General features: G+C 49.3%; 2 protein-coding genes across 3 annotated transcripts in view; one reads left to right on the plus strand and one right to left on the minus strand.

Annotated features, from left to right (window-relative positions):
• TAX1BP1 (Tax1 binding protein 1) overlaps positions 1–2,719 on the plus strand; it is a 68,585-nt gene extending 65,866 nt beyond the window's left edge. For both annotated transcript variants that reach the window (XM_016135951.2, XM_016135952.2), the window contains exons 17-18: positions 917–999; positions 1,609–2,719. In XM_016135951.2, coding sequence (XP_015991437.1) covers positions 917–999; positions 1,609–1,810 — 285 coding nt within the window. In that variant the 3' untranslated portion in view covers positions 1,811–2,719. The remainder of the gene's footprint in view (positions 1–916; positions 1,000–1,608) is intronic.
• Positions 2,720–3,367: 648 nt separating this feature from the next.
• Positions 3,368–24,425, minus strand: part of JAZF1 (JAZF zinc finger 1) — a 296,223-nt gene continuing 275,165 nt past the window's right edge. The window contains exons 4-5 of the mRNA XM_016135954.2: positions 11,307–11,476; positions 3,368–6,078 (exon numbers count right to left, since the gene is read on the minus strand). Of these exons, the coding sequence (XP_015991440.1) occupies positions 5,902–6,078; positions 11,307–11,476 (347 nt within the window). The 3' untranslated portion in view covers positions 3,368–5,901. The remainder of the gene's footprint in view (positions 6,079–11,306; positions 11,477–24,425) is intronic.

Raw genomic sequence — 24,425 nt, forward strand, 5'->3', positions numbered from 1 at the left:
TCTTTTGTTCGTGTTGAATTTCATACCATACACTTTTTGAGGGGACAGACTTGACTGCTTAGCCCATTAATAGCAAGCATGACTCTGGGGCAAGCATGGCTACCCAGCAGCATGAGGTCTTTAACTTTCACTGGTGCCTGCTCTACCTGTATACGTGCTGTTAGATTAGGTCTCAGAGGAAGAGAGCGGATGGGGCACTCGCCTGGATGTCACTGCTGTTGATGTAGAGTGAGTGTCTTTTTGGCTGTTGATGTAGCATGTACAGATCTCTAAAAAATGACCACAAGATGTGGACATGGAAACTCAATGTTTTCTTTTAGATTCAAACTCAGATTTAGATTTTCACATATCTTCATTGACAGTTTGTCAATCACATATTTAATTTTGAACTTTATTCTTTCATAGCAGGGTTTTGAGGCCCGTACTTTGGTACATGGCTTTCCAGCTGGATCTGCTGGTGTGTGTGCATACCCGCCCAGGTGCATGCACATGCAGACTCACGTGTTCATATGCATTAAACATAATTATTGTATGTCATGTTGTCAAAGAAGATTTTATCTTGCAAATTGTTACTACATGAGAATAATAGGAAAAATAATGCAGTGTTAAAATTTTGATGGAATAAAACTCAAAGTTGCCTACACGTCAGTTCAAAAAATCCCTGCTGGGCTCTGCCTCATTGGCAGGCGCAGGCGCAGTATGTCCTTTCCACTCGGTGCTGCTTTTTATTTCAAGACGACTTAATCCTTAGTGAGATACTCAATGATAAGTTTTCTTTGTGAAGACTCAATTAAATGGCAATAGAAATAAACATTTAAAAAATGTAATCTTATTTATATTCCGCTCGAGTGAATTAAAGAACTTATGTTGTTTCACTTTTCTCAAAAGCTGAAAAATTGTTTTTTTTTTTTGCTAGGAAGATGAGAATGTCCCCACTGCCCCCGATCCTCCAAGCAAGCATTTACACGGGCATGGAACAGGCTTTTGCTTTGATTCCAGGTAATTTTTCTTTCTTTTGTAGAATTTAAATTACATAGACCAACGATTCTCAAAGTTTTTAGTCTCTGGAAACTTGTTAGAAATGCATATGGTCAGGGCCCTACCTTGTATCTTTTGAACCCGAAACTCTTGGTGTGGGGCCCAGCGCGGTGTGCCTTACCATGCCTTCCAGGTGATCCCGATGCATGAAGTCTTTGAGAACCAGCGCCATAAACACCCTTAGTTGTTAAACCGAAAGGACACTTGGGAAATTATAAGTTGTATTAATTTTTATAGGTTTACAAGTAATTTTTCTGTTATTTAATTGAAGAATTCTTGTCACTAAGCCTCATTTCACATAATGTAATGGTTTTTTGGAGATTTTAATGAAAAAAGGTTTTTCTTTGCCAATCTAATTGTAAATTCGGAGGCTTCTATAAGTAGTTCACACAGTTGTCAATAGCAACAAGCATTCAGCAGCAGAAACAGGTTTCTGGGGTAGCCGAAGACTTTGACGGTAAGTTAAGTGTGACTATCAGCTTAATTAGTAAATGTAACCTTGTCATATCCTGAAGGCTGTTAGACGTTTATTAGAAATATATAATTCTTTCATTTTTCTATTTCTTCAAGCTTTGATGTTCACAAGAAGTGTCCCCTCTGTGAATTAATGTTCCCTCCCAACTATGACCAGAGCAAGTTTGAAGAGCACGTTGAAAGCCACTGGAAGGTGTGCCCCATGTGCAGCGAGCAGTTCCCTCCCGACTATCTCCAGCACGACTTTGAAAGTCACGTGCAGACCCATTTTGATCAGAATGTCTTAAATTTTGATTAGTTACTTTTTATTGTGAGTGAATTATACAGGCAGTTTAAAACAGATCCTCTCCAGTAGACCGCTGAGGAGACCACCGATAATCACGCTGACGCTCCCTCCACTGACCGCACTTTTCTGACCAAGAACTACTTTGATTTTGCTGTTACTAGGTTCAGGGTCAATCTTTGGCTTATCAATAACTATGATGTTAATAACCTTTAAATCTTAACTGCTTAGGAAGTTCTTGCGTGTTTGTATCTTCCCCAGTTTGCAAAATTATATGACTAAAGGAAACAGGGATTATTTTAATGTTACTGCACTGAAAAAATATGTATAGCGTGTTACGTAGCAGAATATTTACAAGTTTCTGTTGACCTTGTTGATTGAGCATGACTACTAAATATTATGTAATAAAAATAATTTATCCTAACAATCTTGCAAAGTAATTCATTGAATACAGAAACTTGCATAATTTAGCCCATGAAATGTTTTTTTAACCCTCTTTAGAAATGGAGCTATGTGTAGAAAGAAATCACATGTTTGCAGTGTAGCAAATATTTTCAAATTTGAAATGTTTGCATTAGGAATTAATGTAAGACATATTTTGCTAATTTTGACTAATTTTTTTAGAATAACCTGAATGATTATATTTAAGCCATCAAAGTTGTATTTCTATCTAACGGGAAAATGGAACAAGATAGGTGAGTACAATTCTTTCATATTAAATGATTTACTAAACTGGTGTTTGTGGTACAAAATCACAGAAAATGTATCCGTATCTTTCACATTTGCCTGACGAGTATGACTTTGAAATAACATTTTCAGTTAGTGATTAAAAATGTAATGTCAGCTCAAATCAAAAGTAATGTCTTTGTCTCTGCTGTGTATAGTATTCTCATCAACATTAAAAAAGACACAGTTTGGAGGTAACTTCATTGTCAAATTTATTTAGCATCATGAACATGTTGTTTTCATGTCTTTTTAAAAGTTTCTGAACTGTATTCCTTTCTTTTATAATATGTTAAGTTACTGACTTGATTCTATGCTTTTGTAGTTATGAAAATATTTAAGCTTGTCCTAAGCAAACTAAGATGTTAAACTAATATTCAGTATGGTGGCATTTTGGGATGCTGTGTATGAACTGCATTATACGTCATGTGCTTGTATTTGTTTATAGGAGCAGAATCTGTCTATTGTTGGAATCCTTTGAGAGGCTTTTTGAGTCTAGGGAAAACAGTATTAGGCAGTCAGATGTGAGCGGTTAGGACATAGCAGACCTAGGGGCAGTTATACCTGATAGGTTACATGGCAAACAGAATATATTGAGGTAAAATATAGTCCGCGGTAGCATTTGTGTTGCATTAATAATTATGGACGATGCTAACTTAACTCCTTACAATATTATAGTGCTGCTATTGTTCCTCAGTCTAAAAGGAGTCGTTTTTGGCCCTAAGCTATAATTATTTTCATTTAATCTTCAATTTATTTTGGTGTTTTTCAGTTATCTTTTTTGTAATGATTTCAAAATAGGTTTAATTCCACTGTGGTCTGAGAAAATGCTTTGTATGATCTACATTCTTAGGAATTAAAGTGTGTTTTGTGGTTCATAATGGTCTCGGTAAATGTTCTGTGTGAGCTTGTGTGTCTGCTGCTGGATGAAGATGATCATAGTTAATTGAGCTGTTGAGTTTAAGTTCTTAAGTAGGTCCGCACATTGCTGATAGAGGGTGTTGACATCTGAGTAAAATAGTGGGTTTATTTCTCATAGTTCTGTCACTCTTTGCCTCCTGTATTTTGATGCCTTGTTAGGCAAAAATTAAACAATGTGGTCTAATCTAAGCAAAACAAATTTAATCTACATGTCAGCTGAATTCTGCAGCAACAAAAAAGGCAGCCTGAGGTAGAGCAAGGCATCAAGTGGATATATTCGTTTTTGTGGTAAACTTGATGGTGGCTTTTCATAATGGATGCTAATGAAAATAGAGCCATATTTGTTTGTTTTGGGTCAGAGACAGTTTATTTTAAATGTGATTTCATTTACATTTATAAGCAGCTTTTCTTAACAGGAATTTTGATTAAGTTGCCTTCAGATCTAATACCTCTCGCTTTCAAACTTAATGTGCTCTGTCCCCAACAAAACATATGAAAATATAATTTAAAGCACAGTTTTCACAGACACAGTACAATACATTCACTATACACGGTATAACAAAATATCCCCATCCTTACCTGTTTAGTAATACTGTCACAATGAATAAGCAGATAGGAATTGAATCTGTTTTACAGGTGAAAAAGCTATGTTAACATGCACAATGACTGTTTAGCTGCTGGACTGCTGATCCAGCCTGCAGTTTCCTGCAGTAGAGGGAGCAAAGCTAAATAACTGTTGGCCTGAAAAAGTTTTGGTCAATTATAGGTAGATATGGAACAGTCAAGTAGGGCCGCCTTTTGCACCATCTAGTTTGCTAACTCATGTCTGGATCACCCTTTAAATGTTCAGGGTAGTACTGTATATTCAGAACCAAGATCAGTCTTCAGAGATCTGAGGGAATTTTTACAGGGCAGTGTCTTTATAAATACCTTTAAATCCCTCAATGAGGGATTCACAACTTAAGAATAGAGAAGCTTACCCATCTGGCTAACAGAACTGTCATCCTTTCAAAGGGTCTGAAAACTCGAGGAGGGACACCCTTTTTCCAACTGTAAGACTTTCATCAAATGGGAACATAGAAGAAATTTTGTAAGTGATGTGAGTTTCCTTTTTACCAATTGTGTGAGCAGTTGGCCATCTCAAAGCAGTTTTAATTCCTAATTTGGCAACTGGTAAACTCATGTTTAAGGAATAGCACTTGGGAGAAAAGAACACTCAAGGCATGATGGTATTGTTGGTGAGAAAAACTTCAGGAATGGTCTAGATGTAGGTTACTCTGATGGGTCATCTATCAGTCACTCTTTGATCACTTGCTGCAAGAAAGCACTTAAATTGTCAATAAGGCTCAATTTCATATTTCGGCAAATTGTTTTGTAAAGCTAAACAGACATTTCCAGTGGGAATACAGACATCTACAGTGTCTTAGGAAAAGGGTTTAAAAAAAAAAAAAGGCAATAGGGGCCTTAACAAAAATGTTCCTCTTTGAACCGTGCTTGGCATTTTAATTATTTGCAACCCACAGGTTTGTTAGGGCAGTGGTTGTAAGAATTGGCAACACAAAACATTAAATCTGTTGGCAATAGAGAACTACAAAGTGCTTTAAAACTTCACCTAAAGATGAAGATAGAACTAAATTTCACACATGAAATTTGCACGTACTTCAAAGTGTTTCCTAACAGATTTCAAGGGTCAGTATTTCCCTAAACTAGCATCTTGGTCTACAGATAATAGGCATAAATCAATTTCCTTGCACCCAGCAGGCACTCAATGAATTTGTGTTAATGAGTGAACAGACTATTTTGTACAAAAATGCCATTTATAACTAAAATAATTGGTAAGTCAGATGGCAAGACTTTCAGTGTTTTAAAGGACTTGCAAGATAATAGAAAACACAAAGCACAGCTTTTATGTAATTTAAATATGAAAATATTTTAGCATATTGTTAAACATTCTTTCTTAATTTATATTTCCATTACCTAAAGTATTTCTACTCACAGATACTAACTCCGTTATGTAAGGCATGATAACCAGTTTGATGAAGTTATTTTGGTTTTGAACATAGTTGATGTGTTGAAAAACTTCAATCACATTATATAATCTTGGGGGGGGGGGACTCCTCAGTACCAGCCCCTCGTCCCCCAGTTGATGCCACTGCAGTAGGACTAAACACATGCAACGTGCCCTCAGTCATCTTGTTTTGGGGGAAATGTGCTGAAGAACCTAGAGCTTTTTTGTTTAGCACCTTATATCAAAGTAATGAAAATGGGTACGATGATTACATGTGCAAATGTACAAAATCATTAACTCTACAAAGATACATCATTCCAAAATTACAGAAAAAATTTAAAGCATGCATTTAATTCTTTAAAGGGTTGCTGAATGCTTCCCCTGAAAAAAGGTGGCTGTTTTCAAAATCAGCAACTGCTGGTGAGGGTTTCTTGGCACAGTTACGACCAGCATGTTACTGCTGCATCTTCCTGATGATCTCAGCCGACACCGGGGGGTGGAAATTGATTGTGTGGTGCCGCAGGCCCTGAGCTGTCTTGTAACTCTTACCACAACGACATTTGAATGGTTTGCGCACACGAATCTGTGTTCTGTGACCATTCTTGGCGTGGTACTTTATGCCATTCACATTCTGTGGAGAAGATAAAAATATCACCGATTAGATGGAGCCACACTGTCCGTCGGCCTAGGGAACACCTCAGTGTGCATCTGGGTGGCAGCTGTTTGCACACATGGGCTCATGCACACAGCTAACTCAATCTGAAAACTGACTTCCAGGTTTTATATAAAATGTTTGTGTAAGACTCACTGTGCAGAAGCACAGTTGCCTCTGCCTGGAACGCTGCTTCCTCTCCATCTTTTTTCCACTCAGTCTTGGGATGCCCTCCCCCCAAAAAAATCCAAAACAGGTTTAGGGCAAAATAACATTCAAGACGTACAGAAATTGACAACTGTGACCGATGCTAACCCCTACCTGACCTAAAATTTTTGTCCATTTTCTGTTCTAAGTCAGTGTTGCTGCCACGGTGGGAATGGCCTGCCTACTGCACATACCTGTGGACAGACCAGGCCCTGCTTTTATTTACTATTCCAAACATGCAGTGAGCTTTTTAAAATCTTCAGATTATGGAATTCTCAGCAACTGAACAGTTCTGAACGTCATACCGGCCGCCTGGATTTCCACTCGTCAGTTGTGCTAGCTCAGTGGACGCGAGACTCTGCCTAGAATCACAAGCTAAATACTTCCTTTTGCGAATCCCAGGTAAATGAAAAAATGGCCGAGGTGATAGTAGAGCATAGGTCTGGGAAAAATTTCCAAGTCAGCTTTTGCCAGAGGAGGGAGTCGCAGAAAAAGAAGGCTTGAGACATGCAGCTGCCTAGTGTCCCGTGGCTCTGGCGCCAACACCGTCGTGTGCTTGCTGAGCGCCCAGAGCACGCGGGTGTGCTGTCTGCTGCTCCCTCAGCACCTAGCACAGTGCGACATTTCTGAGTGAAACTGTCAGAACATGCTTCACTACTCTAGGAGAAACTGGTTACTACTGTTTACTTCCCCTTGAGTCACAGCGCACGGTGATCCTTTAAAAGTCCTACGCTAGAGAATCCCGCTCGGCTTCACCGCACCCAGGGCTGTCAGCAGCAACCAGTTCCTGGCTCCGCTTGCAGTCTGAGCATTGTCCGCTGAGCTGAATCACCGGGACCCTCTGTTTTGAACACCTGTCCAGCCCCTGGCTTTCTGCGCCACCCTCCCTCATCCCTCCTGCACCAGTCCCTGCCCGCACGCAGGTCAGGGAAGCTTCTCGCTCATCTGGAGGAAACAAGAGCTTGCCATAGTGGGATGTGAAGAGGGCAGTGACGGTGGCAGAACCAGACCTAATGACACAGGATCGGGAGGGTGACTATGCCCTGCGAGGCCCAGGTGTGTAAAGAAGCCAACTGGTATACCTAGCCCCACCTGGCATCTTGCTGAGAGCAGGAGCGGCCGAGGCAAAGAGGTACTGAGCTCCAGCCAGGGAACCCACAGGACCATGAAAAAAGGATCATTGTTCTGAGGTAATGAGTCAATAGTTTTATGACCATTAGAAAGACTGTCAAGTTTCCAAGTAAGTAACAGGCTCACAAACGTCAGATATTTGCATCTGCTTGCTTTCTACCTCTTGTATTAGCGCAACAGATATTAGTCAGATATCTAGTAGGGTCCCTTTCTGTGGATGAAGGGTTAGTAAAACGCGTCCCTGTCTCAAGATGGAGCATCACAAATCCAGCTACCCTTGTTCCCCGGATCCATCACACCTTGTTAGAAAAAGGAGGACACACGAACTAAGCAGCATCTGACCAACAAGCCAAAGGCACAGCAACTCCGCCAGCATCAGGGCTCAGTCTCCAGGCCCGAGTTTTTATGACTAATTAGGTGATGGAAAGGTTGAAACCAAAAATGGCAAAAAGCCACAGGGAAACCAGATCCAGAGCTCACCGAGATGGGGACAGGCCCACATTCCAGCAGGCTCTGTGTTCTCTTCCCAGCCTGGATGGAGACACTGTGTTGTGTGTCTGACTGTGAGAAAAACAGCCAATTCCATATATTGGCGTTATTACTCTGGAAAAATTAAACCATTTCCAGAGTTGGCCAAAGAACCTCAAAACAAAACCAACCAACCAAAACCCCCAACCCTACCATACCATCTGATTCTTTGATGCTGTGATGTAAAATTTTCACATGTCAGCGACACATGAATGTTAGTACAAGCTGTAACCGGACTCGCGATTTTCCCCATCTGTTCATTCACATGTGGCAACGGGAGCTTCCACGTTCTTAGACCTAATGAGCTTAAAGAGTCACCTAAGTTCCTAATTGCAGAGATCCCAGGACATTTGGCCTTTCAAAAATATTAACGGAATAAACAATGGCAGGCTACTTGGAAATGGACTGGACCGCTTAAACCCTCTGTCCTCTGGAGGGAGGAAAGGGAATCCGCCATCAGTGAGGACAGTAACGGGCATCAAGAATTTCTTCCCAGGCCGAGTACTTAGGTCCACTGGCTTATTCAATACTATTCGATACTCATGTTTCACATCAAACTGACATTCAGAGGTGACCTGCCCGAACCACAGGATGCCTGACTCTGGGGTCCATACTTCCCCCTGCAGTTCCAAGCGCCTGAACACACTGCTGTGCACTCATTCCTCAGTGCAGGAGTCGGGGAGGACAGGGACACTGTCCGGAGACAACTGCCCACGAAGAACGATGGTCTGAAGGAGAAGGTATGCAGCGGGCCCCGAGGGACGTCCTGCCCTGATGAGGGGGCTGAGCCGGCCAATGGGCGACGATGGAGAGGCGCTCTCCAGCATCCCACTCCAAATCAAACCACAGAGCCTGCAATCTGGACACCAAGCCGGACCGTCGTGTTCTTAACTGTATTTGATCTCTGTCGGTATTCAGGCCTGAATAAATACAATATGTGACATCTGCCCTTGATATAAAAACCGTGACTTCTCAATTTCCTGTGAGCCTTGATGCTCTACGTAAAGGAGAGGAGGAAGTTGCTTGGGGATCTGATGGGGAAGAAAAGTGAAAAAGCAGAAGCTGGGGTTGGCGGCAGAGGGACTCGGTGCAGCGTGGGGACACCCCGCCAGCCCCAGAGAGTGAAATGCAAGTCACTCCCCACTGGCCTTGACGTGAGCACATGGAACGTTCCCAGCCAGTCAGGCAGGAACCTGGTCTCTTCCCTGACAGTGAAAGTGACCTGCGTACAGTGTAGGTAATTGTAGAAAATACACAGAGGAACGAGGAAGGAAGTGGGCAACGTGGGCAAAGGAAGGGGCGTGAGGAACAGCCTAGAGACTTCGCTACGTTCCCGGGCCCTCCCTCGCCCCACTCCGCGCGAGGTCCGGGACGTCAGATGGTCAGGTGCCTCGTCTTTCAGTTCTGCAAATGCCAGCGACATGCTGAGCAGAGCTGAGCCTGAGTCAGTGCCCATGAGACTCACTGGTGAGAGTCTGTCTCTGGGGGGGGGGGGGGGTGAGGACTGCGGCACGTCTGCAGTCGGCCCTGGGGACACACGAGGTGGCAGCGCCCCGAATCCTGCCGACCCCACGGCGCGCCCGCTCGCTAACCCCTCTCTCGCCAGCACCCAGGCCCACGACCGTGCAGTAAATGAGGGGAAACAGTCGTGCCGGGGAGCAGCACAGCCCTCTGGCCGGCGTCTCCCCGCGGAGCGGCAGGGACCGCGAGCGCAGCCACCCCGAGCTGTCGGTCAGCAGCTACGCCTTCGTGCCGCCCCGTCCACCGGTACTGGGCACTCTGGCCCAGAAAGGAGGCTCAATGTGCCCACGAGTCAGGACCGCTCACCGGCACCTGTCACGTCAGGCAGTGAGACTGAAGCCGCCTCCTGCCCAAGGTTCCCTCAGGCTTCTCCTAGATGCAGAAAGAGCCCCTGTCGACCCAGGCACAGACAACTGCTGGCCGCCCCAGAAAAAAGCAAAAGAAAAACGACAAGAAAATAGCCATGAATGGGGGGAAAGGAGCCAGAGGTGGGAAGCGGAGAATGCCTCGTCTTTTAGCCAGAATCGGGGTGCGGCATCCAGTTCTGTGTTTGGTCAGCCTCAGTCTGGGTCATTACCATGCTCTCTTTCAACACAGCTGATCCGCAGGATGTCCCTTAAGCGGCGTTTGGACACTTTAGAGGTGGCAGCAAAGCATGGAGGAACCCTTACGTGACATGCGGAGAGAGTTTCTGGAGGGGCGGGCCCCACCCAGGGTGGCTTTCTCCTCTGCAGCGCACAGCCGCTGCCCTCTGGCAAAGCGAGCTTGTCTAGCAGTCGGCCGGGCTCTGGCATCCTCCTCCCACCCCCGCGCCCCTACACTGCGTTCGGGGCCCTGCCCAGACCTGCGCAGCTCTTCAGGGTGCCCTGTATCTCCATCTGGCGTTTTCATGTTAAACAGCACATCTGGGACTCGCCATGATAGCATCGTGACAGGGGACAGAGTAGAGGAAACCTCGGGCCACTCACCTTGAGATCCATTTGTATCAGTAGCAGATATGAAAAGTCCTGAAACATGATTTTTTTGCTGTTCGGGCACACGTATTTGAGAAAGCAACACAGGAAGTGCTGCTGCTATCACATACCTTTCAGGTCAGGCTGCTGAGCTACGGTAAACGAGCTGGTCACAAATGCTCCAGGTATGCGTCTGATCTTTGCATTCCTGTCTCAGAGTTGGATTTTAAGGAGCTGCTAACACTTCATGGGAAAGTTTGCCCATTAAAAAAAAAACGTGACCTCTGGACCCGTACTTGATCGTTGTGGGTGTTTCTCATTGTTTTGTCCCTTTGAGTTTTCTTAATAGAAAACTTAGTGCCCCCCCCCCCCAGCTTCCAGTGAGACCCAGAGTGAGGCCCTCAGGCACACGCACTCTGTCATCTGCAGAGGACAGAAGCGGGTGGTTCCCCGAGAACAATATCAAAGCCCCTTTTTTCCCTCATCTCCTTTCATGCCGCTGGGGGGCGGGGAGGGAGCGAGAACTTCCTCAGCTGGAAGCTAAAATACCCTACAACGTTTTCCAAAAGGGCTCTGGGCAGGGGCGTTAAGACTTCAAAGTGGTGACAGGTGACATGTTTCATAACCTGACTGATGTGACATGAGTTTGACGAGTACCAAAGGTACGGTCATCCTAGAGAACAATCTCCTCCGCCCCGCAGCTCCACGTGGGCCAGAAGGGGAAACCAGGGACGGCCCTGACCGCTGGCAGCCCCGGGCCCAGCCACGTGCCCAGTTAGCACGGGAGGAGCTGCTACCTGCAGTGGGCCTTGCCCACAGCCATGCGGTTGTGGCACGTGACGTGGCACTTTTCCGTTTCGTTTTTACCTTGTATCTCTTTTTACATCCAGGAACTGGGCAGGCGAAAGGCTTTTCTTCCCCTCCGTTCATGCACATGGAGCCGAGGATGGCCTCGGAGCTGATGGCGCTCTCTGTGGTCCAGGACTCGTCGCTGTCCGACTCCTCGTAATCCACCTCCTCCTCGTCATACTCGCTGCCTGCAGGGGCAGAGAGTGCAGAGGCCATCAGGAGCCGCCCCCTCCTCACAGGCTCACGCCACAGGACAGGAGCAGCGCGGTGACAGGCCCAGTGACAGGCCGGGCAGCTCCCTCCTGCCTGGGGAGAGGGCGGTCCAGGCACGAACAGCAGCTGGTCCTCAGGACAGTCCTGGGCTGCCTGCTTTCCCGCCTAGGACAGTAGTTTAAGGACCTCCCAGCAATGCGTGGCTAGGAACTGGCAGAGCAAGGACTTGAACTTGGTCCTGCAGCAGGCCAATCTATGACGGCAAAGGTTCTGGGAAGGCGCCAAGGCCAAAAGCGAAAGTACCAACGACGACAGACACCTCCCGCCCCAGCACACAAGCTGTCCGACATGCCAACACACAGAATTCTGGCCCCTTCCTTTTACGCTTTATTGGCCTAGTGGATGCAAGAATCTGTGGGAGGGGGCTACATCTTATACTCATTAGGTATTTAGGCTTCAGTGGGGATTAGTTTCAGACCTTTTTCTTTGTAAGTTGAGCTGAGAAGACTATGAAGCAATTTGGAATTATGGGAGGCTATCGCAAGTCAGGGAGCAGAGGGACAGAAATGCTCGGAGCTTTGCAGGCAAATCGTTGGTGTGGGAATGCAGGTACCGCTCACGGAAGACCACACGAGTCCCTACCACACCTGACCCCGGGGAACTGCACCCAACATCCCTGTGAGGCTGCAAGGGAGTGAAGGCTGATGGGAACGGGGGAAGGCCCTCGTATTGCTGAGGTTAAGAGCTTGGCTCAGACCTGGATTTAAAACCTATCGTGCCGGCTTCTGTTCCAGACGGTGGCAATGGAGAAGCCCTTCGCCCGGCAGCCCCCTTTCGCTCTTTTTAAATGAGGCCCAAAGCCATTTATTTTGAGCTTTTGCACAATACGAGCCTGAAGGACATAATTCTACAGATCATAAACAGTGTAAAATAATATGTTGACAAGTCCTAATGCATTTACAAGCCCGGTGGAATAAATAGGAATTATAGCACAACATTAATAAGAATTATATGGTAGCAATTACAGTTGTGAAATGCATCCCCCAGGTGTGAGTCTAAATTGCACCAGGGGCCTGCCTGGGTGCTCCATGGGCTCGCTCTGCTACATCAATTATTTCAACACCAAATATTGGCACTTTTATTGGGTTTCGTTTTAATAGGCATTAATAAGACTGTTTGAATGGCCAGTTGAGCCGGGAACAAGGATGCCGGCATCTGAGGCTAACACTTAAAAGGATCCAGGAAGGAAGGACGGGACCTTAGGTTGATCCAGTGCCTCTTAAGTTTCAGGCACGGCAGACGCATTATCTCATCTAATCCTCCCGTGACCCTGTGAGGTGGGGCTGTCACTCGCAGACACATGAGGAAACTAAGCCCTTTGAGGCTCAAGAGTTTATGCATTTTCAATTAGCGACTAAGGGAGGTGACTTTTTCCCACATTGCTTCCCTGCGCCCAATGCCCGCAGCTCCCTGAGGGGCCCCGGCTCAACCTCCTGGAGCTGCTGGTTCTTCACCACCCACCACTCAGATGAAATGCAAAAGCCGGCTGTTTTGAAGCATGTTTAGAAGCACTTGGGTGGTGCAGAAAAAGCAATTTGGCAAAAACGAGGCTTTGGAGTTAAAAGTGGGTTTTGGGAAGCCCCTCCACACTTGGCTGTGGCCCCCAGACACGAGGCCCGTTTCAGAAACGCTTGCGTGAGAGGACGCGGGCGTCTAATCTGCCAGTCTCCACGTCTGTCCCTGAGCAAATCTTGGACTCTGCTTTTAAGTAGGGCATCGTTTAGGACATTTTACTCTTAAACAAATTCCACATGCTGTCGTCCTTTAAATTGCTTGTTAGAAAACTATAAATGCTATTTTGCAAAGCTCCTCCAGCAGGACTTGGGAAGGTCAGAGTGACGGATTTATCCATCTCATTGGGCTAATTCGTTAACCTGAACACCAAGGACCATGCACATTTATAACTGGGGAGAGCTCTGACCAATCGAGGGCTTAATGAAGCCCAGCAGAAGAGGAAACTTCAAAACTCTACGGGATGAAAAGGGGCCAGCTCCCAAGGGGCCAATGCTGGGACGCCGTGGCCTGGAAACCAGGCGGCGTCCAGCCCCGAGTGGGGCAGGTGGGTCACCCACCTGCCCATGCAATTTACCACCCAAGCCAGGGGGCCTCCGAGTGGGAGCCAGTGCTGGGACGACAGGTGTAAACTGCCTCTGTCCCGGGCTCGCTGGGCCACACCGGGCGTCCGTTTACCAGCGAGATCCCCTGGGGGCCCTGTGAAACTGTCCCCCGGGGCGGGGGCGGGAGGCGGATCAGGCAGGACCTGTGCAGACTCGAGTGACAATGAGGAGCAGTGCACGGCCCTCGTGGCTCACGTCTCGGCTCTCACTAGCTGAGTGACAGCTCCTTGGCCTCCACGTTCTCTTCTGTGAAACGGGTGCGAATTCCTTCCTCACCATTTAATGTTACGGATTAGAATTAATGTCCGCAGGACGGTTGGCACGCGAAGACCTGCCGCACACAGCAGGTGCTCAGAAAAGGGAAGATCACCTTTCGAATATCACATCTAAAATAATTTTAGAAAGGCCTGTTGTGAAACCAATCACACACACAAAAGTCATTCTGAAAGGTTTGGGACTCTCCACTAGGAAAAATGCAAGAGGGATTTCATATCAAAACGGGCACGGAGCTGGCTGTGGACCTCTCAGTGCGGGCCACAGGACCAGGCGGGGAGCACAGGCTGGGGGCCCACGCAAGACCCCTGGCAAGTGACGTCACCTCTCTGAGCGTTAAGAGTCCACATCTGTAAAACGGGCTAATAAAACTGCCACCAGTTAAGGCCGTTGTGAAAAGTAATTGAGTTCCTGTTTTTAAAAGTACTTAGGACAATGCCGGGCTTGTGATAAGCGTTAAAGGAGTGTTTGGTAGATAAATAAGCAAAATGCCACTCGAGGGTTTATTTTAGTCACTCTTCCCTTGCTCTCTTTTGAGGATACCTGTTTTGTCTGAAACGGGGGAGTGCATGGGGATAAATCTACTGTTGCCTGTATTACTGTGCCCCAAATGCCACCCTGTCATCAAACAAAACTGCCAACAGCTGTGAGGTGGCCCTGATTCTCTGCTGCAGGCAGGGAGGCCGCAGTTGTTCCAAAAAGCCACCCGCTCAGAGGCTGGCGTCCGCCCGGGGCCCACATCTGGAGAGCTTGCCGGCCGGGCCCGCAGTGTCCTGCAGAACACGTGAGGCCAGAATCCCAACTGCTCTTCATCTGTTTTCGAACATGTCTGAACTCTAGGAAGAGCCCAGCTGAACCTGAAGTTATAGCTTTAGTTACAAAAAACATCTGGGCCAATCCTGTCTTCTTTGCTCTATTAATTTCCTCATGTCTTTCCAAGGAGAAAAATGACCCCCAACCTGGGTTTCCATCTCTGCTTCATCTGCTGTCTCAAACCAAACTGCGGAATGAATGAATTCCTAGCTCTCTCCAGAACTTCGCTAGAGAACTCCCCCAGCCATCCAGAGACAGAGGGATGGAGCAAGGTCCTCCCAAGCAATGATCCCCCAGCTGTTTTATCCTGTAGCTGAAGACATCCCGTCTCCTTCCTCCCCCTCACAGACCATCTTGTGCGTCCACTGTAGACCCCGCTCCCCTCCAGGCCAGCTGCAGGGGTCGGCAGGATACGTCACGGCCAGCAAGACACATCGCAGCCAGCTCTGAGGCCACCGCATTGAAATGAGGCTTTGGACTATTCCTGGGGAGGAGGAGGGGGCGCTAAGGGCTGGACACACTCGTCCCCACATTCGCACAGCCGCACTCATCCACCCCTGATCTGGAGCAGGGCGGCGGCCCCCGAGGCCCTGTCTAAGCCCCACCCTGTGAACCCGCGTGGAAGGTGCCGGCTCCAAGCCAGGAGACGGGGGGATGACACAGACCAGTAGAGCTGCTTGTTCTGGGGCCCCCCATCCAGGACCCACAAACGTCTATGTAACTTGGTAAAGCAAAAATTGTAAAAACGGTTTCCTCTGTGTGAGAGGGGGAAAAACCCCCAACGCCCTACCTGTAAGGAACTGGGGCAGGAAAGCGGGGAGGAAAGGATTTGGAGCACGTGAGTCACAGGAAGAACCTACCCTGCGGGGCCCGGGCGGGTGTCTGGGCCAAGCTGGCAGCTGCCCTCCAAGGCCACCCTCCTAGCAAGCTCTGCTGGGAAATACTGGGTGTGGAGCCAGGAATTTGGAGCTGACGGAGCTCACGGGGCCACTGAACCCCACACTCTGACGCCGGGCAAGTCATCAGGGCTGTGCTACCCCCTTTTCCTCTCCACAAGGCCCTGAACCCTGGCAAGTGCCAGCTCAAAGGGACAGGGCGTTCAAACGCAACACAGACAGACACCCCGCTTGTACCAACACCCCTCTGCCTCCCCCTTTCCACAGGAACGCATTCTCACAAAGAGGAAACTGCTGACTTTAAGAAAAACACGAAAGACCCACAGCAGTGGCTCCGAGAGGCCACAGCGGCTGGTCTGGTGGCTTCCGCCGCCACCCCTTCTTTTGAGGTGTGCCACGTGGGGCAGCTGACAGCAGGGAGCCAAAAACAAGCGAAGGCGTTTCCCCTGAATTTCAAAGACCGATGGACGGGATCAGAGTTCCAGTCCTGATAAACCCATTCTCTGTTCCACGGGAACCCCCTCAAAGGCCCGCCCCAGGCTCGGAGGACACGAAGGTCCGGCTGCTGGGCGCTGCGCACACCCGCGGGGCACTGGGCCGGACGACCGCGTGGGCAGGACGGCCGGGCGCCCGCTCCATTTTCCCTTTAGGTCTGGCCTTTTAAGTCATTTGCGCCTTAAGTTCTGGAATTCACCTGTGCGCCTGAACCTACCTCCGCTTGGATTTCTTTTAATAAAAATTGCGGCTGCCTAGGAACGAGCAGATTTTGCCTCACACACGCATCTCCAGAGGCGGGAGGAGTCGGGACGCGCCTCCCATGGCCCGGTGCCGGCCGTGCGCCGAGCCCTCATTTCCCCAGTTAGGAGGAGGAAACGGGCTCGGAGGTGAGGGCGGTGCCACGGTCACCTCGGGCCGTCTGGACCATACTCGGGTCTTCGGTTCCAAAGTCTGCCCTCCTTTGATTTATTTTAAAATTGCACATCCCTGCACGACGGAGATAAAGACGTGACACACACAACGAAGCCCTGGAAACGCTGGGAGGGCGGGAGGGGACGCGTCCCACGGCGCCGCTCGCAGCCCGACGTCACAGCCGCGTCACAGCCGCAGGTGCGGCGGGCGGAGGGGCCCTTGGCAGGCGCTGCGCCCCGCCCCACGCAGCTCAGAGGTGGGGCCTGCCTCCCCGGGGTCCGGTCCAGTCCAGTCCTTCGAAGAGCTACATGAGTTTCCCCTCCCCCCAGGCTCTTGGACACTATTAATCAATTTTAAAATGTCATTCACCAATGTTAAGAGTTTCTACAGGAAAATGTAACTTCACTGTGCATTGTCACACGTAAAAATTGGTTGCCACTAATCTCCCTCGGGATGAATCTTCCATTTTTGTGCTCCACGTCTGCACAGCTCCCCCGTGGTGGCCGGAGGTGGGCAGGGCGGCGGCCGAGCCCGGGGCCTTTGGTGGCCCCAAGGGCTCATTTCGGCATTTCAGTTTGGGAAATGCGTGAAACCTCGCAGATACGATTTCATAATAAGACAATTATATCCTCCAGTGCTGAAAAACTCCTACTGGTTGTCAGCAAAGGAAGTAACACCAGAGCTGGTTTCCTGAATCACATGAGAAGGCGGCCCGGGGCGGCTGCACACGCGGACACAGGTGTGCGCCCACCTGCAGCGAGCTCACGTCCCCGCACGGCAGCCCTGCTCAGAGCCCCCGCCGAGCTGCCCTCACGCACGCAGGAGAGCCGGTTCAAGTCCCGCCCCTCCCCTCACACCTCTGCCCACCCGGCTCACTCCTGTACTCTGTGCAGTTGGCCCATGGTCCATTTTAGGGCCTACACCATTCTCACTCTCTGTATCCAAAGACATAGTGACATAGAGATGGATAAAAATAAGTCAACCTTTTCCAGAAACCCAATATACCACATTTTTTTTTATAACGCAGATCGTTAATATTCATGCTAGAGTGATATTGCAGTGACAGCAAATTAAAACTCTGCTGGGGTGTCAAATTCTGGCAAATACATTAGCAAAGAGCTGCCTTTCTGCCTTATAGATTTATCATTATAAATTAGCTTTCCTGGCACTGACCCACTTTGCTGAGCTGAAGCGACAACAGTCTAAATGGATCAGCAACGGATGATGATGAAAGACATGCTAATGGACCTGGGGACCGCGAGCCAAGCCTCTGAGATTCCTGACCTCCCTGCCCCTTGGCCTCGCTCCTGGACGTTCTCTCTCCCCCATCTGCCCCTCCGGTATGGAATGAGTCCTGGTTCTCCGAGCCAGCGGAGGCCCCTTTAGGTGCGCTCCTTAGTCCCTTCGGTATTTCTCCATCGTCATTTTAATTGGTTTCTTCTCTTTGATCCAAGTTATCACTGCGCACAGTGGGAAGTCAGATAGCTCTATGAGGCTTAGAACGCACGCAGAGTCCTCTGCCCCGCCCCGCCCCGCCCCGCCCCGCGCGACCCCTGGCACTCCACCCTCTCGCCCCGACCCCGACTGTCCGCCTCCGGGCTGACCTCCCACTTCTACATAACGTGCCTGCACTGCTACTTCCTGTCGTTCAGTTCTGGATGTACCGACTTCTAATTATGCAAGAATTCGATCCTTGACACACCTTCCAACTGTCCTCCTAGAATTTCATGACAATATTCGGTTTCATAAGTATTCACTGTTTGCATCGCCGTGACGCTGGGCCGCAGAGTGAACGATGATCACATTTTTGTTGTCCGTGGAGTTAACAAACACCATTTCTGTCGCCTATGTGCCTTTTCTCTCCCTTACCTGCCACCCCCGTCTCCTCACGGCCAGCACCACCATCGTCGGGGCAGCTGACCTTATCTGGGGCTCGCCACGTGCCAGGCACAGGTCTAAGCACTGGGTCTGTTAACTCATTTAAAGCTGACGATGCCGCCATAGGGCTGGTACTATGACCATCTTCATTTGACCTAAAACGGAGGCTCGGAGGCAAAGGGCCTTGTCTGGGGTCACAGATCCTTCTGTGGGAGGTCCGATGCGGCCGTCTGGCCCCAGAGCTCGCGCTCCTGACGAGCACCCCACACGGCTCCCCTGAACTCCTCCTGGCCCTCCGATGGGCGTGCGGACTCTCTGTGGTCAAGCCCGCCAGGTGTTTGGTTTTCTCTCTCCTCACCTCCCTCTCGTTTCCTCTTTCCTTCCTTCTCCTCCGAGATACTCTCCTGCTGCCGTCCACCCTCTCGCCCCGACCCAGACTGTCTGCCTCCGAGGCCCGCCACAGAGCTGTCTCCCCAGGCCTTCCCCTCGGCCCACGGCAGCTGGGGGGTGACCCCGTTTTTCATAGATTCCATGTCTTCCTCTTCCTTCATTTACTTCTTGCCTAGGTTATGGGAGATACAATTCTGAGCCCCTGAATATCTGAGAATGTCTTTCTTCCACCTGACCGGAGCCTCTGAGGATAACTGCCGTCTTCCCTCTGGATTTTGAAGGCCCTGCTCCAGCGTTTTCTAGGGGGCTGTGAGGCGTCCCATGCCACACTGACTCCTCATTGTCCTCAAAACCTGTCCTCCCTTCTCAGGAGACTTAGGACCTTTTCTCTTTTGTCCCCCACATTCGGAGGTATCTGTTGCTCCCGTTCTTTTAAAAACATGACGTAGAAGCGTTAAGACAAAATTTACACGCTATATAATCCACCACCTCAAGCGTACGATGCAGTGGTTTTTACCTCGAAGGGGAGTGCCGTCATGGCTGGTCGATTTTAGAATGTCTTCATCAATCCGAAGAGAAATCACGTGCCTGTCATGTGGCCCCAGTTCTTGAGGCTTTCTGGGGTTCTTTGGGGCCGATCTGCTTGCTTCCGAGCTCACTCACGTCAGCTTGGGTCCCGACTTTTTCTAGCCTCAGTCAGCCATGTCCGTTGCCTCCGGTCCACTTGCCTTCCAGCTTGTGGAAGCGGCTGCTGCTTCATCGTATCTTTGAGACTTTGCACCTGGCTCTGTCATTGTGGGCGCGCGTATGTTCAGACTGCCATCCTGAACTGGACGTTCCCTGGCCCCCTGGGAACCAACCAGTGTTCCAGGCCTGTCTTGGATGTCTCCTGCCCCAAGGCGTTCTACTTCCGTTTCTCAGGGGACGGCACAGAGACCCAGCTCCAGGCGGTGCGGGTGGTGGTTGGGTCAGTGCTACTGAGACACCTACCTAAGCTGTGTGGACTTCTCTGTATGACCACGGGTTCACTACTGACATTTCTGATTTAACTCTAACATTAACTAATCCATGAAAACGTTGTTCACGGGATGTGAAGTCCAGCACAGGGAATGGAGTCAGTAACGTTTAACGTAACGTGCCGGGTGGGAACTAGACGTCCTGGGGCATTATGTTGTAAGTTATATGTCTAACCACTATGTTGTACACATGAAACTGATAGAATATTGGATGTCATCTGTAATGGAAAAGAAAATGTTATTCAGACTAACCATTTCAATGACACCACTCTCCACACTAAATTAGAAGCCAAGTGTCTAGAAAACGCTGAGCTTGCTGCCTCTTCAGAGCTGTGTTCTTCTCTTTGGACACTCTTCCCCCGGGTTTTCTCACGGTTGGCTTCTCCTCAGCATCCAGGTCTCAGCTAAAACGCCACCTCCTCCGAGAAGCCAGCCCTGATAAGCTTGCCCTGATCACCTGCCTATCTGAACATCCCGTCCTTCTTCAGGCGCGATCTCCTCCCCCTGGGTACCTTCTTCACATCACATCGAAGTTTCTAAATAATCTTGTTTTTTTTTTTTGTCTTTATCTTTCTTCTCCACTTGAAAGTAATCTCCACATCACTGAACTCCTGGTGTCCTTAAAAGTGCACACAGTAGGTGCTCGATATATTTGCTGAACAAAGGAAAGGCAAGGGCAGCGTCAGCCCCCCTGACACCCGGCCGCTGCTTCCCGACCACGGGATGCTGCCGCCTTCACAAGGATGAAGGCAGAGCGAAGGCACAGAACACTCGGGTACCCGAGATTCGGGTTCTGGCCTTAATGGCACATGAGACGCATTCGTCCAATTCCCTGCCATCTGTCTCCGTTCTGACTTTTGACGAGGAAATGAAAATCACGAGTCGCTGAAAACGGTCACAGGCAGCCACACCTCCTGCTAGAACAGTGAGTGCTGGCAGAAAGCCGAAGCTGCCACCCCCAAACCTGTCGGGGCTGCGAGCAGCCCGGACGGTCACTAACGGCCACTGTGACAGGGCTGCTGTCATCGTAAGGGCCAAGGTTTGCACGGAGCCTGCGACTTCCCTTCCTAGCTCCTTCATCCTCCGTCAGAAAAGTGGAAAGAATGCCACCCTAAAGCCACGGCGGGCGACTTGGTCTGAGGTCAAGATCAAAGTGAATGAAATCGGTATCTTTTCAGCATCTTCTAAAAACTGGTGATTCCGATTTTCAAACAATCCCACAAAGCAAGAAATTCTGTATTTGAAGAGGTACTTCCTCAGAAAAAAAGATGAAAAGAAGTAAACACCTAGGGAAAAAAAAAATTGACCCCTTTCTCATTAACCGTTACTTCTCATTTCCCTTTACTGTTAGGCCTCTGAATCCTTTTCTTCTTTTCTCTCTGAGACTTCAAAGGAGCCCTCTGTACTTTCCTCTCACCTACTCACTCTGCAGTCCGACCCCCCTGGCCTGTTTCTGGCTCTGAGCTTGGTTTCATTGCCAGCAGGAGTCCTTTCTCCGCCGAGTATACTTCTCTGGGTACCTAATTTGTCCGCTCTCCATCTTGGTCAGAGGAGGAAGAAACTGCCCTAAAAGCACAAGAAAATGGCATCTTCTTTGCTGTTCCCACGTCTTGGCTATTTTTCAGGAAAAACAGGAGCAGTAAGAAAGGACAGCGTGGGTCTCGGCAGCACCCCCTCCCCCGCTCTGACCCCAGGCATCAGACCTCCTCCCTAGCCTTCTAGCTGCTGCTTCGGATTCGCGATTTAACACAACGGTGTTGTGTAGCAACTGGCAAATCTTAGGGCCTACACCTAATTCAGGGTCATAGTGTTTTCAAACCGCGTAAGTGGGTCATGCATCAGTTTAGTGGGGAACAACCAGTATTTAACAAATAAAAGGTCAGAATGGACTAGAAAGTATCAGTCTGCCTAAAATGCTGGGAAAAAAACCACCTGGGATTTCCTTCCATTTCCAATACAGTGGATCGAGATACTGATTTCCAATGCTGCTGGGGAAAAAATGTCGATTTAGGATGATACTGCTGAACTTATTTCCACGAATTCATTCCCAATACCGAGATCCCGGGATGAAAGAGACTCGCAGTATCTCCGCCCCCCGGGTGTGCAGTGAGGCCCGGGCACTGGACAGCTCCTGGCCACGCCTTGCAGCTCTCCGCTGGGGGAATGGCCTGCTTTCGATATAGATTCTGAAAACGAGGGAAGCAGAAGAAGCAGGGGCGGCCTTTCTCTGCAGGATGAGGCGGCTTGCCAGGGCCAGTTCCTGGTATGGCGTTTTCTGATCTAACTATGAAACGTAATGTGCGATATTTACAGGGTGCAAACGTATGGACAGGGTGAGGAGTTTTATGCCAAGAGCAAGCTCGAAGAGGAGGGTCAGGAGCAAAGGGTGATGGATATTGAGAAAAACTGTTGCTATGATCAAGACGATAAATAATTAGGGTCCGCCAGCCAAAACCGGTTTCTACTGCAGCAGAGTAACAAACTGTCTCTTGCCAGACACAGCGTATGACATGAAAATGCATCACAACAGAAAGTAAGTGCTTCTCTGGGGAATAATGTCATGAGAGTCACTGAAAGTTCACACGAATCTCAGAGATGTCCCATAAAAGCTTAGCTTCACACTTTGTCCCATGTGGAAACTACAGCCTGTGCCGCGTGAAAAACAAGTTTTATGAGAGTACTTCTGATTTTTAAGAAGGCTATTTGGCTTCCTAACAGGGCAGCTTCCTGAAAGCGCCAGTCATGTCATTTTTACATATTGCACGTATCGGGCTGGCTTCATAATCATCAGGGCCGCATTTATATACGGCAAAACGTTACGTGTGTGACAAACCTTGACAAAAGTGATTGGGAGAAACTGCAGGTGCAAGACTTCCCCGAAGAGACCGTTTTACGTATGTCATAAAAATGAGTCAGACTTTTTACGCCCCGGGCATGATAATCAAGGCTCGAGTGAGAAGTGGGCCGCGTGGCCTCTCCGCTCACAGCGTTATTCATTTCCTACATGCCTAGTCGCCAGCTTCTCCTACGCCCTGTTGTTGTGGCAGGTTTTAAAAGGTCGAGGTCTTAGTGCGGCCATCCAGTGGCCTTGATGATGCTTTCCCTTATTTGTTTCTTTGGCAATATCTCACACAGTCACAAGAGGACACTTTTAACCTGACAGCCTGGGTCCTAACACCAGCTCCTGTACTGACTCACTCTATGACCTCAGGCGAGTCACTCAAGTCGTCTGCCACAGAGCCCACATGAGAGGATTAAATGAGTTAATACATAGCTTAAGCGCTTAAACCAGCCCCTGCCATAGTTAGCACTGGCAGCTCACTGGCTGAGCAGACACGTGATTTCGCAAATTAAAGAGTCAATCGGGACGATGGATGTAGCTTTGGCGGCTTCGTTTCTGACTTAGGGTCAGTGAGAGAACCCCGGGAGCGGTGCAGGAGGTTGACGGAGCTGCCCAAGTGCCCTGCCCGCTCGCGGCTGGTTCCCGCCCCTGGGGTTCCCGCCCCTGTCACTCAGCCCCGATGTGCCACGCTGAGCTGGCTCCTGTGGTCTCCCCTCTTCCTCCCGGCTTGCTCCGGCCCACCTGTGTTTTACGTAAGCTGCAGCGTGCTGTAACCTGGCCACTACCTCTAGATTCACCCATGCCGCGTGCTGTTCCCGGGAGGTCAGTCTCGCTGGGCTTTCTCGCCCTCCAGCCGGGAGAGGATCGTGGTGTGATACGCACTGGCCTGGCCGGCCAGTGCCCTCAGCTCCCCGGCCCCAGCCTGTCCTGGTGCCACTTCCTCGGAAGGACACACGAGCGAGTACCTGCTGCAGCCAGATGCCAAAACTCAGATCCCGTTCGTGGGGTTTCGGGAACTCGTCTCCTTCAAGCCCCAGGTACCCCACCTGAATGAGAACTGTAACAGCAGCTCCCTGACGGCCGTGGTGAGGACTGGCCAGGACGTGGCACAGCCTTTTCACGGAGCCGGGCCGAGCCCAGGAGCGGTGCAGGCCCCGGGCTGACCATCTCACGCTCCGAAAGCAACACATCTTTCTTCCCCGCTCTTCAGCACAGAGGTCGGTGGTCTCTTCCCCCTCCACCCCCCACCCCTCTCCAGTCAGCCTCGGGGGCTCTCTCGACATATGCTGGATGGGAAATCCTGCGTTTGCAGGCCTCTGCTTCTCGGTGTTTAAAACAACGAAACGGTGCCAGATAAATGCCACGCGGTGATAAACAAGAGGGTTTCCTGTGGTTTGGTAACAAGACTAAGGGAATATTAGCAGAAATCTATCGAAGGCTGCAAATAGGAACAGTTGTGGGCGATCGGCCCCCAGGCAAGCAGCAACGGAAATAACCAAAGACCTGTCACTCTGGCCAAACTCTCTCACGGACATGTGATGGACAACATGTTTACAGGTCAGGCTCCCAAATCGTCAGGTGCTGAAATTCTGTTCAGTCTGAGCCGCCTGTGGCCGGTCTGGACGGGACTGTTTTATCATGATGAATGAGGACCCAGCAGGTTTCTTGGAGACCTTAGACCGCTGAGTCTTGACGGCACCAAGTCGGAGGTGCAGACTCACGGCGTGGGG

The sequence above is a fragment of the Rousettus aegyptiacus genome, unplaced genomic scaffold, assembly GCF_014176215.1.
Source record: "Rousettus aegyptiacus isolate mRouAeg1 unplaced genomic scaffold, mRouAeg1.p scaffold_m13_p_13, whole genome shotgun sequence".
NCBI lineage: Eukaryota > Metazoa > Chordata > Mammalia > Chiroptera > Pteropodidae > Rousettus > Rousettus aegyptiacus.